Source organism: Mustela erminea, chromosome 10 (assembly GCF_009829155.1).
Source record: "Mustela erminea isolate mMusErm1 chromosome 10, mMusErm1.Pri, whole genome shotgun sequence".
NCBI classification, from domain to species: Eukaryota; Metazoa; Chordata; class Mammalia; order Carnivora; family Mustelidae; genus Mustela; species Mustela erminea.
Genome location: NC_045623.1, coordinates 10,391,325 through 10,407,390, shown reverse-complemented (window position 1 = coordinate 10,407,390; position 16,066 = coordinate 10,391,325). Strand labels below are relative to the sequence as shown.

Sequence of the window (16,066 nt, the reverse complement as noted above, 5' to 3'; positions counted from 1 at the left end):
ACGAAAAACAAACAAAGAATTTACAGGAAAACCACAGACCCGTATAGATGTAAATCCTGAACTAAATATTAGCAAATTGAATCCAGCAGTGCACAGCATGGGCGATACATCATGACCAAGCAAGAGATATGCTCCCAATGCAGGGCTGATTTGATATTCAAAAGCTAAGCAGTGTTATTCACCATTTTTAAAAGGCAGAAGGAAAAAAAAAGATCATTTCAAAACAAGTCAAAAAAGCACTTATGAGAATTGAACATCCGTTCATTACAGAAACCAGCAGCAACTAGTAGTAGTTGATAAAGGGTATCAACGGGGAACCTACAGCTAACATCATTTCATGGTTAGAAAGCAAATACTTGCTCTCGAAGATCAGGACAAAGGCAAGGATGTCCATTGTTATCACTTCTGTGGAACAGTGTACTGGAATTACTAGTGAATACAGTAAGGTAATACAAAGAAATTAAAGGGATCCAAATTGGAAAGGAAGAAGTAAAACTGTCTTTATTCACAAGACTACTTGAGAGTGTCCACAGAAAATCCTAGAGAATATACCAAAAAAAATCTAAAATTAATCAATGAGTTTCACAGAGTCATGTGACACAATTTTACTTCTATATATTAGCAACAATTTAAAATTGAAAAAATACCATTTTTAATAAAATAAAAATGTGATATATTTAGATAAATTTTACAAAATAATGTTTAAGACCTATGCAAAGCTGTAAAATGCAAAACTGATGAGAGAAAATCAAAGAAGAGAATAAATGAATTGGTGGTATTAATAATAAAATAAATGAAGAGATTACCATTCAGGGTTGGAAGATCTTCTTTAAGTCATCAGTTCACCCCAGATCAGTCTATCTTCAGCACAGTCAAACCCAATAAAATTTCCAACAGACCTTTTTTTTGCAGACAGATATTGACAACTTAATATCAAAATTTTTATAGAGATGTAAAGCACCTAGAATATCCCAAAATAACTTTTATCAAGAAAAATAAAGTTGAAGGACTTATCCTACCTGATTTTAGAACTTACTACAAAGTTACATTAATCAGGATAGTATGATATTGTCAGGTAGGAATGGACATATAAATAATAGGATAGAATTTAGTATGAAATAAACCCATGCATGTGGTCAGTTGATTTTTATTTTATTTTTTGAGGGGGGCTGGAATTTTGATCACCTTTTAAAAATGTTTTATCCAATTATAACATACATAGAGAAAAATGCACACAGTCAACTGATTTTTAGCAAAGAAGACAAATCAGCTCAATGAGGAAAAGATAATCTTTCCAGCAGCTGGTGCTGGAATAATTGGATGTCTGTGTGCAAGCAGTTTAACTTCAACTTGCCTGTCACTTCATACGCAGTTATTAACTCCTTGTGAGACTCCGACGTAAAGCCTAAAACTACAGAAGTTCCATAAGAGAATGTAGGACAAAAATCTTAGTGACTTTGGTTTAGGCAAAGATTTTTTATATAGGACACACAAAGCACAAAGCAAAAAAAAAAAATTCATTACTTAGACTTCAAAATGAAAAATTTGTGCTTTTTGAAAGACATAACTAAAGAAAAGCAAGGTGAAGACTGAGTAAAGTAATTGCAAAACATATACCTGATAAAGAACTAGTACCCAGAATACAGAATGGACTCTTGCAGCTTAATAATGAGAAACAAACAAACAAACAACAAACATGGACAGAAGATTTGAACAGACACTTCTCCAGAGGGATAAGAAAATGGTCAATAAGCATGGGAAAAGATGTTTAATTATTTAACATTACGGAAATGGAAATCAAAACCACAATGGAGATCTACCACTCCGCACCTATTAGAATGGCTAAAATTAGGGTGCCTGTTTGGCTCAGTCAGTTAAGCATCTGCTTTTGGTGCAGGTCATGATCCCAGGGTCCTGGGATCCAGTCCCAGGTCGAGCTCCCTGCTCAGCGGGAAGTGTGCTTCTCCTTCTGTCCTTTCTCCCTGCTCCTAGCTCTCTTTCTTTCTCTCAAATAAATAAAGTCTTAAAAAAATAAATCTAAAAGACCAACCATACCATCACTGGCAATGATAAGGAAGAATTGGAACTCTTATATCCCACTGATAGAAGTGTAAACTGGAACAGACCCTTTGAAAAACATTAGCAGCTTATTTAAAAGGGAGACATACATGTGCCATATGATTCACCTTTACCCAAGGGAGGCAGGAGCACAGATGCACACAAAGACTTTGATGCAGATGTTCATAGTAGCTTTATTAATAATGGTCCCAAACTGGAAGGAACCCAAATACCCATCAGCTGAGGAACGGATAAACAAATTGTGACCTATTCCTACAATGAAATATTGCTGAACAACAACAAAAAGGATTGAACTGTGACCTACTGATTACACACAACAACATGGATAAATTTCAGAACCATTCATGCTAACGAAAAGAAGCCAGACGCAAAAGTCTACAAACTGAAGGATATCATTCATGTGAAATTTTAGAAATGGTGAAACTATGGTGACAGAACTTTACGCATATATGGTATTTTTCTTTAAGAGGAGGGAGGGGAGTAAATGAATTCTAGGTTCTTTTGCCCACCTGTGTGTGTATCATAACAGAGGGCATACTGCTGTCTTAAAGATTTTTAACATATGCATGAGCAATCAAAAACATTTCATAATCATCCAATGAATGAAGTAGATGATTAAGTTGAATTTTTACTGTTTGGGATCAATGAAATGTGACTATAACATGCTGAGAATTTTTGTTCTGGCAACCTCAGATAGACTCTGAGGAAACTTCTAGATAGCTAGATAGTCCTTATAGCTTCATCACTGGAATAAACTTACAACCTCTTGAATTCAGTGCTTTGAAGGATACAAGATACAAGTGTTCTGAGAATTATCTTTTTTCCCCTCAAAGATAATTGAGTTTAGTTTCCTTTTTTTTTTTTTTTTAAGATTTATTTATTTGACAGAGAACACAAGTAGGCAGAGCAGCTGGCAGAGGGAGAGAGAGCACAAGGTGATAGGGAGAGGGCACACAGAGGGGGAGGCAGAGGGAGAAGCAGGCTCCCCACTGAGCAGAGAGCCTGAAACAGGGCTTGATCCCAGGGAATCATAACCTGACCTGAAGGCAGACGCTCAGCCGCCTGAGCCACCCAGGCACCCCTAATTTTCCTTTTTTTAAACACTTTGTACTTTTGCTGGTAGTAGCCAGTAATAATCTGATTTTATATTCAGATAAAGAACCAAAGTCAGATGTCCAAGGAACCAGCCCAGGGGCTGCCAAGCACTTCTGAGCATTGACTCAGGATGACCAACTGCCCAACAGCTGCCCCAGAAAGAATAAGAAATAATTTTCTAATAAACAGAGCTACCGAAATTGACACAGGCTACCTGGGGATAAGGTGAATTCCCTGAGGTTTGGGTGGTGACTGGACTCCAGTGTCAAGAATGCAGGAGAAGTTACGAGCATCTCATGAGCGCGAGAGGCCGATGGAGAGCTCTGTGGGGACGGAGCTGGAGCCTCGCTCCCCAGATGGCTTCCAGCCGGAAGTGTCCTGAGCCTCACGGGAAAGGCTTCTTGCAGCTTTGGTGTCTGTGGGCGTTTGGCTAAAAGCCTTCCGTGGTGTGCCATTTGAATTCAATTTTCAGGACAGCAATCTCCTACCCTGTTAAAGATGTTACAGAGCGTCGCTCTACAGTTCTGAAAGATGCCATCCCGGACGGGTTGAAAACGGTCCCAGAGTTCATCTGCAGTAAAGCAAATGTGCAGATTCCTGTTTGCGCCAAGGCTACCGAATACCTTTTCACAATACACCAAGTTTTCTGGAAAATAACTGAAGAATTGCCCTTATTATTGGTTTAATGGAGGAGATTGTTAGATCTCTAGCGCAGACATGAATCTTGTGGTAAATGCCAAAAGGCAGCGTTCTTTTTCCAGAAGCACTCATGGCTTCAAATAATATATTCAGTACTTAAAAGAGCTAGCATCTTCTTCCAAATTGCCTGGCAGAAGAGGAGAAAGCCCCAGATGGTCGGGTTTGGCAGTGCCTGGGCCGCTGTGCTCAGGGCACCATCTTTAAAGTAGATGAAGATTTATTTCATAGTCAGGCAAGGAAGGGAAAGCATATTTTAGGATGGAGTATTTAAATGCCTCCCTCCTTAGAAGTTGAGAGAGCATGAACACAGGTTCTTTACACTAAATTAATCCCTATTGTAGTCCTTCTACTAATTTGTTCAGCAAATATTTAGCAAGCACCGCAGAGTATTGTCCTATGGGAGACGGTGCGAGAGGCACAGACGCGAGCGGGATACCAGCCTTAGCCTGAAGTAACTCAATGCAGACAAGATAGAGAAGGAAGCAGCTCCAGGAGTGTGTCTGAAGCATGCCACTTGAATGGGTCAGAGACTAGGGACAGTGGAGGTCAAAGGAAGGAAGGAATATTGCTTTTGAGTTATTTAAGGAAGGAGTGGTTTCTGTGGGCCATGCAAGCAGCCCCAAGGAAGGGGACAAGTGTATCCTATTTGGCAGAAATGTCAAGGAGAATGAGAGGCAATTACTTTGGTGATTAGGACCTTGCTGTTGACCTTCAAGGGTAGGACTTTGAGGAGAGCGTGTTATCGGAAGCCAGATTGTAGTGAGCTACGGGGCAGGTTATTTGGGGAAATGGAGAATTGGTCACTCATTGAAGATGTCTGCTAGTCAAGGGGTAAGTACAACACAGTCAATGAGATTTTATTCCTCAGAAAAATAAATTGCTATTTTGAGAGCAGAGTCTGCCGGGTTATTGAAGGGAGAGGTTAAATATGTTTGAAAGGGAATGATTGCATTGCAAGATCCTGGGGAGAAAAATGTTAATAAAGGAAAGAACCACAGGATAATTGATAGTATTTTTGATAAGGAAATGAACTGCCATAACCTGTAGTTTTGCATTTTATGTAAAGAGATAACATTAAGAAATATCTGTAACATTAAGAAATTATCTATTCAGAAACTGAAATATCATTAGTGATTAGTAATTCAAGTAAGAAGTTGGGCAGGAAGAAAAATTAAAAGTAGTTCCATATTTAGAGCCTTGTTCTTTAAAGAACATTAATGATTTATACCCTCTGGTAGTCATTTAATGGGGTTATTCCTTATCTTCCAATGGAACACCAAGAAATGCACACTGAAGAGAGTGGTTTTCCTGGACCTCCCCTCTGCCTCTTATATCCGTCAGACTTATTCCCCACACGCACTAGAGCTTGTCATGCTAACTACCATTTCACATCACTGGTTGGTGAGCCAGGTTGGGAAGGAGAGGCAAGTAGCCTCCATGCTGGGTAAGATTTACTATCCCCATGAAGCTTGCTTTACCACAGGATAGTTTTCCAAGAGCTCTGTCACTGAGGAGGAAGCAAGTTTAATCCCCACCATGACCTCCACTGTGGAAGATTTCAGGGGGTTGGGCAAGACACTGGGAGAATATTTGCAGGCATGTGTTGTGTGTGCTCACTCAACCTGAATGGTCACCTGTCATACTACCTCCTCACTGTTCGCCATCCGTACTCGCGTCTCTGGCTCCTTCAGAAGTCAATGTGTCTCTCGAAGGCATTTTTTTCCCTGAAGGACCTCACGGTATTTTACCCTTGTCCTCCTCAGACACAGGTGTGTTTGCAGTGGTGAATAGCCATTCCTTGTCTCTGCTCGGGAAGCTGACGATCAGCGCGGCCTTTAACGTGGTGTACATCTACACCTCTGAGCTGTACCCCACGGTCATCAGGTGCGCCTCACACACCCTGCATGTTTTGCGGTAGACGCTTGCCACAGCGGAGGTATGGTTCTCGTTCCACCGAGACCATAGTTAGGGCGGGCCAGCAGCAGTTCAGCAGGCTGACCTAAGCCCAGAAACTGCCTGTGTGGATCGCACTCGGCCCACTTGGCTGAGGAAAACGTAGCTATATTTTGAGCTAAATTTCCTCATGTAAATTGTGAGAGAAGTCCTCTACACTAAACACGTCCCATCACCCAAAGACTGCTTGGATGCCATCTTGATTTCGGCGGACTGGATTTATTCAGTCACCCATCCTGTGTCAGGCACCTGTCAGGCAAGGGGACTTGGTCCCTGTTGTCACAGAACCTACATCTTCACCCAAAATATACACATTGTTAAAAAGGTAATTCCACTTAGAAGTGAAGATGAGGTTTCCATACTAGTTAATAAATGTGCTTTCTAATGAGTAGGACATGCTCCTATCAAAGGGAACATACTCTGTCTGAAGTTTCCCCTCATAAAATAAGTCTGAAAACCAAATGTGGAGGGCAGGGATGTGGCTCAGTCTTCTTAGAACTGCCTTTGTGGGCCAGGCAGGGCTTTCCTAGCTTAGCACTTCCCCAGGCTTTTCAGAGATCATTCCAAATGTTTCCCTCATCCCTGCAAACTTAATGATTCTTTCTGCCTATTAATTTTAAATCCCTCCCCCACCAGTTTTTCCCAGGCTGTCTGTGATGGGCCAGTCATTTCCTAATTATTCCTCTGACCTGTTTTCTTTGGCTGCCAGCTGTGATGCTAGGATGACCATTTTGTCCAAACTGGGACACTTTTGAGAGCAATTAGGCTGGGGCGAAAGGGTGAGGTCTGGCCACCCCGCCTGTCACCACTCTCATTCCCGCTCCCTCCCATCACTTGCATGGCTGTACTCCTCGCAAAGGTAATGCTCCTGGTTTCCTGAGAATATGTGCTCAATTCCTATTCATATGCCTGACCCTTGAATCGTCAATTAGTTGAATTTAAATAAATGGGCAGACTTCTCAGATCATAAAACCCTGGCTCTCCATGGGTATATCAATTCATAGGAAACCTCACACACAAAAACCCATTAAGAACATTGGACTAGAAATATTCACATGGTCATTTCTGCACCGTCCTCTGTGATAACTGCACTGTCCAGTGTGGTAGTTACTAGGCTCGTGTGGCTATTTAAATTTGAACTAATTAAAATGAAGTAAATGAAAAACCCAGTTCCTTGTTCTCACTAGCCCCATTTCCAGCGCTCTTAGCGGCAGGTGTCTAGCAGCTTTCATATTGGACAGTGTGGTTACAGAACATCTCAGAATGTTTCACTGCTCTAAAGGAGACCATGCTTCTTCCACCTTGGGATTTATTATGATAGGCCCATTACAGGGTCTTTACATTCCCCCGCGCCCCAGAACTTACTGATTTTCCACTTTTTTTATGCCTTTCAGGAACGTTGGGCTTGGAACTTGTTCTATGTTCTCCCGAGTTGGTGGGATTATTGCTCCCTTCATCCCCTCACTGGTTGGTTTGTACCTCCTGGTTTTGTTTTTCTGGATTCTCTGCTTTGGAATTGCTTGTGCCTTTGCTTACAACATGGTAACAAACATTTGCCACTGAAGATCAGCCTGCTCCGAGTGGGAAGCTTGCCTCTTTTAGATTACGTATCGCTCAGGACACAGGGGCTCTGACCCAGGATGCTCTCACCCTTGAGACTCTGAGTGTCTGCTTATCTGCATTCATTGGAGAGTTAGCTAAGACCAGCATGCCCCTTCCTGTCTCCATTCATAAGTCAGTCAGTGAATATTTGTGAAGCTTCTGCACTGTGCTGGGCTCTGTGCCGAGCGCTTCAACATCTGTCGCAAGCTTCACAAGAACCATGTGAGGCAGGGATAGTTATTATCCTCTATTAAAGAGGAGAAATTCAGCAGAAACGGGCTATATAACTTGCCCAAAGTCATACCATTTAGACAAGAAAATTAGAAGAGAAACATGCCTAGTCGTGGGTCTATTAAGAGCTTTTTAGCATTTTCTAAATTTCACAGTCTAGAGAAAGAGGGTAGACCTAACAGCTGCCCTGAAAATCCTTCCGGTCTTGAAATGTTCTGGTTCTGTGATGGATTAATCCACAGAGCCCCTGCGTATGTCTCTGCTGTGGCCCTCCCAGCCGGTACTCAACAAAGGGTGACTGGATGTGCTTTGTAGACAGCTGTTGTCCCCACCTCCTAGCCACGCCAGCAGGCCAGGTCCAAGGAACCAGGGGGTTCCTGCAGGACCAGCCAAGAGAGTCCTTGGCTTCACGCAGCATGGCAGTCAAGTGAGCTGGCCGGAGGTGAAACAGTTTATTGAAGATCCAGAGAGACCAGATACAGACGGAGTGACTGGGGGAGTCTCGTCTTTGTCTAGGGGCCTGGGAGTGGTCTGGTGTACGTGTCCTCTCAGGCATCCAGGCATCCAGGAACCGGTTAGAACAAAGACAAGGGCACCGGTGTTATTCCTTGGAGCCAAGGGGTCTTGGCATGGAGATGTCTAGAATGTCTCCAGTGGTCTGGAATGTGCATACAATAGCTTCACCTGGTTGTTCTCCCCTGGTCCTTCCTGAGATGTTATCTGCTCTAGAGAAATCATTAAGTCTTGGGCCCTGCAAAAAGGACCTATGTGATTTGCATTATAAGCCTGTGTGAAGTCAAGTGGGGGTGCAGGTCTGAGCACCCGGAGAAGCAGGAAAAGCAGCAAAGGGAAAACTAGCTTTTTCTCTCACAGCATCTCTTTGGTTTCCTGGTCTCCCTAGTATAGGAGGGTGTCTCTGAAATCCCACCGTGACCTTTTCGTTCTCTTTCTTTCTTCCTTTCAATCTTTCTGGTCTTTCTTTCTGTCTTTGACTTGCAGTACACTTCCTTTTCATGAGTATCTCTTTCCATGTCTCCTGCTTAATTTCACACGGTCAGACCCTTCCTCTAATATATATTTGTTCCATTCTGTAAAGTGTGTGGGACATTAGGGGTTTATCTCTAAAGATCTCTGGACTCTGTCTGGCTCTCCTAGAACATTAGACTACCTAGCCCTGGGTCTCTGTTCCTGCTCAGTTGAGAAGAGGTGAGAGCGTTGTGTCCCCCATGACTCAGCAGCACACCCACAGCGTTGGACCTGTGTGTGCATGTGGGATCCAGAAGTGAGATTCTGCCCGGCTACCTCCGTCCCCTACCCTGCCTTGTCCATCATCTCTTTACTTCTGAAAAATCAGGCAGAGGATATCCTAACTAGGAGTGGTCCTATCCACAGAATTTGGAAGCCCAAATAAGATAAAGCTAAACAACTCCTAATAAGAACTCAAGAATGTTAATGAGCTCAGAAAGGACCCCAGAGCAACACGCCAGTGGCTGGAGAGCAGCACACCGTTTTCTGTGCTGTTATCTTTGAACCTGTTTTGTGTTTCTAGAAACTCTGTCCATTTTCCTTAGAATGTCTGTTGGATCTCTGAAGCAAAGCTGTTATCTCCCTGTCCGGTTCGGGTAGTTTCCAAACCGCTCGGATGTGCCAGGGTTCTTTAGGGTTTTCTTTTTCTTTTCAGGGCGTTCGGACCTTTAACCCTTGTCCTCCCAGGTGTGTTGCTGACGTGGGAGAGCGGGGTCCTTGTCTCACGCAGCTGAAGAATGAATCTTGTGGACAGAGGAGAGAGGAAAGGGATATATTTTTTATTAACCAGGGATACAGGAGAAAAAAAAGCTCTCAGGAGGGAGAGGGGCCCCAACAGGGTTGCTGCCCCCGAGGACTTTTAGGGTAGGTCTTTTATTGACCGCTAACCAGGGAACTTAAATCTTTTTAATTTCTCTACTGAGAGCACCTTTGTGTAAGGACCAGCGATAACATCTTTAACAGCTTACTTTTTTTTTTTTTTAAAGGGTCTGGTTAGTCTCTGTTAGATCCCACCTGACTGCCATAAAAAAGACCCCCTCCAGGGACACCTAGGGCAAGGCAATCTGGTGTTTTCCCTTATCTCTGGTTTCCTCACACCTCCACATTTTGGGGATTGCTATGAACCTGATCCCAGAGCCCCCTCCCTACCTCTCCCTATGAGCCCCTCCTGTCCCTTAATCAGTGCTTAGTGAATCAGTGAGGTTGGGGGATGGTTTGGCTGAGATGAGTGTGGAGAACTTTCAAGTTTATGGTGATCAAGTCTTTGGGGTACCTCCCAAGCAAAGCGTATGTGGAGATCCCTGTGTTCTAAGGGAGTTGCCTGCAGTGAAAGCAGTACCCACCCCCCACTTCCATCTTGATCCGCATACCTCTGAGGCCTTTCTGTGTACTCACCCCCACTTCTCCGTGCCCAAGCAACCACTCCATGATTTTCCAGGGTAACTCTCCATGGGGGAAGAAGTGGCTTCTAGTGTATTCTAGTGGGAAGGCATGACCTGGATAGTAAGCATGGCCATGCCCCGGGCACAGACTGCTGATGTCACATGCTGGGAACTGGATACCGAGTTTTCATGTTTTTGTTCTACTCCCTGCCCCCACAGAGATATGTGCAATGGTCTTTACCCTTCATTATCTTTGGAGCCACCGGCCTGACTTCGGGCCTCCTGAGTTTATTATTGCCAGAAACCCTTAACAGCCCATTGCTGGAGACATTTTCTGACCTTCAGGTGTATTCATATCGGAGACTGGGGGAGGAAGCGTTGTCCTTACAGACCTTGGATCCCCCACAGGTATGGTGTGGTTTTCTTAATCATTCACAAGTATCACTTGGGAGGATGACAATTTGGGGGGGCGGGAGGAGAGAATGTTCTGGTTACATTTAATAGAACCAAGCAAAGCTGTTGGAAAACAAAGGTGTGGGATTAATAGCTGGTTTTTTAGAGAAGTGAAGATGGCCGGTGAGTCATTCACTTTCGTAGAACACTTTAGGGTAAAATCTTAGGGGAGAAGATGTCCTAAAGATTCATTTGTCGGTTGAGTGCTAGTTAATCATTTTCCTTTTAGAAATGTCATGGTGTCATGTGACCATTCTGGTTCTCCTTTCCCGTGTCAGTCTGAGGACAAGGACGACACTGTAGGCAGTGAGAGTGAGGAAGAGGAAGAGTTCTTCGATGCGGACGAAGAAACCCAGATGATTAAGTGAAGTGGCCCCGGATCCCGCGTCCCAAGCAGACGATCTCCTCGCCTCTAGCGAAGGCAGGCGTTCCCGGGAAGCGTCGAGCGTCGTGCAAGTACAGGCTTGCACACACACGGAAGATCCTCAGCGCAGCTTGGTTTTTTTCAGGCGCAGAGGATGATGGAGAAGAGATTTCATGAGCGAGGACATCACTGTACTGAGCGAGTCGTTGTTCATTAGTCGGCAGTTCAGGTTCATTTCTGAACCATGACTTCTGGCCAGAGAGCTCCAATCCACATGCCAGAGTGGAAAGCTAATTTGTTTCTGGAAGTCTGATCGTGTTGCTTATCCTTGATGATGCCTAAAGTTAGACGTGTAAAATTCCTTCTGCCCTCTTAGTGGGATAAGATAAACCATCCTTAAGATTTCATCCTAATACCATATTCGACATCTACCCCTTATCATCTGTGCCTCGCCAGGAATCTCTCCAGGCCGACTGGTGTTCACATTCTAGTTTCATGCCAGAGGAAAAGCACTGAGAGGACATTGTGTGTGGCCCAAGGCCTCCAGCTCTCCCCTAACTGATGAGAGCTGGGTCCACCCCTTGCTTCCCGGGCTCAGGGTTGGCTTGAGTTCCCTGTGTCTTGAGCCCCACAGACCATCCCCTGAAAAAGCCAACTGTACTGAAGCAATTTTTCTCAGAGCCAGAGGTATGGCTGCAGCTCCCAGTCCACTCCCTTTGACAGGCAGCTTGTGTCACTTCCTCAGTTCTGACTTGGGCACAACTCGAGAAACCGGTCCATCTCAGATTCCAGTACCAGCAATCACTTCAGAACTGTGCTCACTAAGGGATGAAGCTTCATGAAGGTGGAGGGCAGCCGCAGAGTGACAGACATGTCAAGCCCTTGAAAAGGGGCAGCTTTTATAAGGAAGAAAAGAAAATGATCTGTCACGGGTTTTCATTCTGTTTTCCACATTGTGCAATGAGGCACTTAGGCGACCGTTAAGAATTTGAACACTTCTAATCCCAGGTCAGTCCCTGCCTCTGTAGTCAGAGTGGAAAGCAAGTAATTTCATAGGAAGTGTGGTTTTTTTTCATGAAGTACTGCCAACTTTCAAATAAGTCTGTCACACATAGTTTTCTAAAATCATATGCTGAAAGGACCTGTTTCCCTCGAAACTTGAATGCTATCTCAAGTAGGAGTGTTAACCTGGAGTCAACAAGTTTGTGCAATAGGCCTTTAGGCCACTTTCCCAACCAGGAACTTTACTGTGTCTTCAGAATCTCCCATTTTACTAACTCTCAGAGAAAGAAGTTGCACTGGAGGTAAAGAGAAGACGTCATGGGGCCTGCTTCTGGAAGTCTCGGAGGCACCCCTACCAGCTGGCTCTGACACTTCCCCAGTTGCTTCCACATTAACCTCTTGGTTTATACTCTCACTCTGTACCTTGGTATTGGTTAAAGTATTTTTATGTCCTTTATGCCTTTGATGCTATTTTGAGCTCTTCATACATAGGGGCCGTCTCTGCTGCTGTTTGTTTCTCTCTGCTGTGTCCAGAAGACGGTGGGCCTAGGCACAGTAAGGACCTAATAAATATTGCTGTTTCTGACCACGAAAACTGTGGATGTGAATGATACTTGCAATATCATTTTTATAAATCCCAGGCAAATATGACTCCCACCCCCAAACTGTGGAATCCTGCTTGTCTATCTCTGGCCGATGGAGACCCTGCCCACCACCAGGAGAGGAAGAGAGGAGGAACTCACAAGGACACGTAGAAGATCTTCTTAGTGGCTGGGCGTTAAAAATAAAACAATGAATTAACATATGTGTGCTCTTTGGTCATTTAGAGCGTTCTTTGCATTATGAGGATAATATGTCCCATTAGAGAAAATTTGGAAACTGGAATTTAAAAAAACCAGAGGCCCAACACCCAGAGGCAACCAGTGTTATGGCTTTGTTCTAACTGAAGACCAATTGGGAAACCATCTCTCTGCTGGCAGCGGGATTCCCTCTGCTTCCGGCTAAATAAGCGAGGATTCCGTTAGTTCTATCCCTGGGTCTCCTGCTTTCCCCGCTGTGCACTGGAAAAAGGGAGGGCGGATACACATGTCGCTTCAAAAGGCCAGGCAGGCTATCAGCTGCTTGAGTCAGCTGTCACTAGTAAGGTCACTGGTTCTTTCTAGAGGGTATTTTGGTGAAGTTTAATAATCATAATTAATCAATTTTTCATTCTACCACCTTTTATAAGAAGAGGTTTTTTTTCCTTTTGATATTAACTGTTAAAGAACAGTGATTGTAGAGAATGTGTACCTGTGTATATTTGCCCTGATTAAATGATTGAAAAGCTTTTAACTTACAGGGAACATGATTTGTGCAGATGATTTGTAAAAAGCATCTTTTTAAATTTTTCTTATTGTAGTCCAAATTAAATTTCTTTTCTTCTCAAAAGCAGCAAGAAAAATGTAAGATGCATAGGAAACCCCCAGTTTCTAGGGTCAAAAGTCTTAGAACAGCTTATTCAGAATCTTGGTACTGATATGTTAAAAGAAACAGGGTTGTAGCTTCTTGATCTGGAGAGTTAAAACCAGTGCCCATTGAAAATACAGTATTTGTCATTTGGCTGCTTTCAAGCAGTATAGACATTCTTTAGTATTGAGAAATGAGCAAGTAAAATACAACAAATAAGAAGCAAATGAAAGTTTCTGAAGCACTGTTTAAGAGAATATAATCTGGGCAGGTATTTTTGTGGAGGTCAAATTGATGAAGAAACCGTTAGTACATTTAGTATCTAATGTCTAGATTTATATTCTTAACAAAAACATTGAAATAATTGTCACTAACATACCAGAATTATTTTTTTAAAAGATTTTATGGATTTACTTAGAGCACACACAGAGTTGGCGGGGGGAGGGCAAGGGAGAAGGAGGGACAGAGGGAGAAGGAGATGCAGATTTCCATGCTGAGCGTGTACTCCAACTTGGGGCTCAATCCCCTGAGATCATGACCTGAGCCAAAGGCAGATGCTTAACCAACTGAGCCACCAGGTGCCCGAATACCAGAATTAAAATACAGCTTTCCAAAGGACTTATTCTTCCATTACAAATTCTTACTAGATCATCGGTTCTAAAATTAGAAAAGTATCTATAAAAGTCTCTTGCAGAGGCTTCTAGGTGTGATTTAGTGTCCATCAGTCCAGTACAGCTGGAATTTGGAAGGTGGGAGTGACATGGAGGCCGTGCTTGTGATTGTCGGTTTTTCCAGCTGGGGTCCAATGTCACAGAGGCATTCGGTTTTGCCGAGGCCATTTCAGCAGCAACATTGACAGGGGCAGCATTGATTAAAATCTTAAGAAGGTTTTAAGTAGAACATAGATCGAACAATATAGAATCTAGATAGAGCAAGATTTTAATGTAGAACCTGGCAAAATAATTCTGGTATTCATATGGAAAACTAAAGATCCAAATCAAGACAATCCTGGAAAGTAAGAGCAAGCAGAGCAACTTGACTTTCCAGATATCAAAACTTGTAAAGAATCTATAGTATTGGTGTGGCAGTAGACAAGTAGAACAAACTGAACATAATAGAGATCCCAGAACAAGACCAAGCATGTAAAAGATTGGGCATTTTTCAAAGATGGCATCACATATCAGTGGGAAAAGGATGAACTATTCAAATACTGTTGTGAGAACTACTCGGTTTCCATATCAAAGAAAATAAAATTAGGTCCTTTCTTTTCACCATAACAAAAATAAATTCCAAGTGCATTAAAGATCTAAATGGAAAAAAGCAAAACTTTAAAACAATTAGAAAGTAATATAGGAGAGGGGTGGCTCAGTCAGTTGCGCATCCACCTCTTGGTTTCAGCTGGAGTTCTAATCTCCAGGTCTGGGAATTGAACCCCATGTTGGGCCCTGAGCTCAACATGGAGTCTGCTTGAGATTCTTTCCTCCTCCTCTTCCCTCCCCTTCTGCTTCTCTCCCCACTCACGGGTGCACGTGCACACAAACACTCTCTGTCTCTCTCTCTAAAAGAAATAAAAATCTTTAAAAAAAAGGAAGTGATACAGAAAAATGTTCTTATGACTGACTTGTCAGATAGATGGATTTCTCAGACAAAAAATGAAAATCACAAATCATTAAAAAAAACTGACATGTTTATTATATCTGAATTTTAAAGTTCCTTCTGTATGACTAAACATGCCACAAGTTTGAAGAAAAGCAGTAAGTTAAGAAAAAATATTTGCAACTTCTGTAAGAGATAAAGATTAATATTCAGAATATATCAAGAGTAAGTGCAGTAAATTACCAACATCAAGAATAAAAGCATAGGGCACCTGGGTGGCTCAGTTGTTAAAGCATCTGCCTTTGGCTCGGGTCATGATCCCAGAGTCCTGGGATCGGGTCTCACATCAGGTTCCCTGTTTGGCAGGGAGACTGCGTCTCCCTCTCCCACTCTCCCTGCTTTTTTTCCCTCTCTCACTGTCTCTGTCAAATAAATAAAATCTTAAAAAAAAAAAAGAATAAAAGCGTAGACATCACTAAGATACTATAGGTGATATAACATTATTATGAATTACTTTATTCCAGTAAGTTTTATAATTTAGGTGAAAGACACAAACTATGAAGCTCACCCAAGGAGAAATATATACTCTGAAGGGCCTTTATCTTTGAAAGAAATTGACGTCGTAGTTACAAAGCTTTTCACAGAGAAAGCTCCAGACCCAGGTGGCTTTACTTGTGAATTCTAGCAAGTATTCAAGGGAGTAATATTATCAATTCTACACAGTGTTTCAGAAAACAGAGGAGAGGGAACATCTCCCACCTCAGAGAAAGATCTAAAAAATTTACAAAAACACTACTACAACTAAAAAGTTGTACAAGGTGGGTGTCTGGGTGGCTCAGTTGGTTAAGTGTCTGACTTTTGATTTTGGCTCAGGTCGTGATCTCAGGGCTGTGAGATCGAGCCCCATGTCTGGCTCTGCACTTAGGAGGGAGTCTACTGGAAATTCTCTCCCTCTGCCCCTCCCCCCCTCATTTTCTCTCTCTAAAATAAATAAATCTAAAAAAAAGTTCTACAGGTGTAGAGATTTTAGCAAGGTGACAGGATGTAGTCCATATATAAAAATCAATTGTATTTCTATGGCCTGGCAATAAGTAATTGGAAACTAAAATGAAATTTTAAATTTAAAATGAAAATGTAC

General features: G+C 42.7%; 1 protein-coding gene across 5 annotated transcripts in view; it reads left to right on the top strand.

The window, feature by feature from the left end:
• SLC22A15 (solute carrier family 22 member 15) overlaps positions 1–13,085 on the top strand; it is a 79,675-nt gene extending 66,590 nt beyond the window's left edge. For 3 of the 5 annotated variants that reach the window (XM_032301842.1, XM_032301843.1, XM_032301840.1), the window contains 4 exons: positions 5,637–5,757; positions 7,221–7,293; positions 10,287–10,475; positions 10,799–13,085. In XM_032301842.1, coding sequence (XP_032157733.1) covers positions 5,637–5,757; positions 7,221–7,293; positions 10,287–10,475; positions 10,799–10,888 — 473 coding nt within the window. In that variant the 3' untranslated portion in view covers positions 10,889–13,085. Of the gene's footprint in view, positions 1–5,636; positions 5,810–7,220; positions 7,298–10,286; positions 10,476–10,798 lie in introns of those variants that run through there. The other 2 variants (XM_032301841.1, XM_032301845.1) reach the window with 2 other exon arrangements.
• The last annotated feature ends 2,981 nt before the right edge of the window (positions 13,086–16,066 follow it).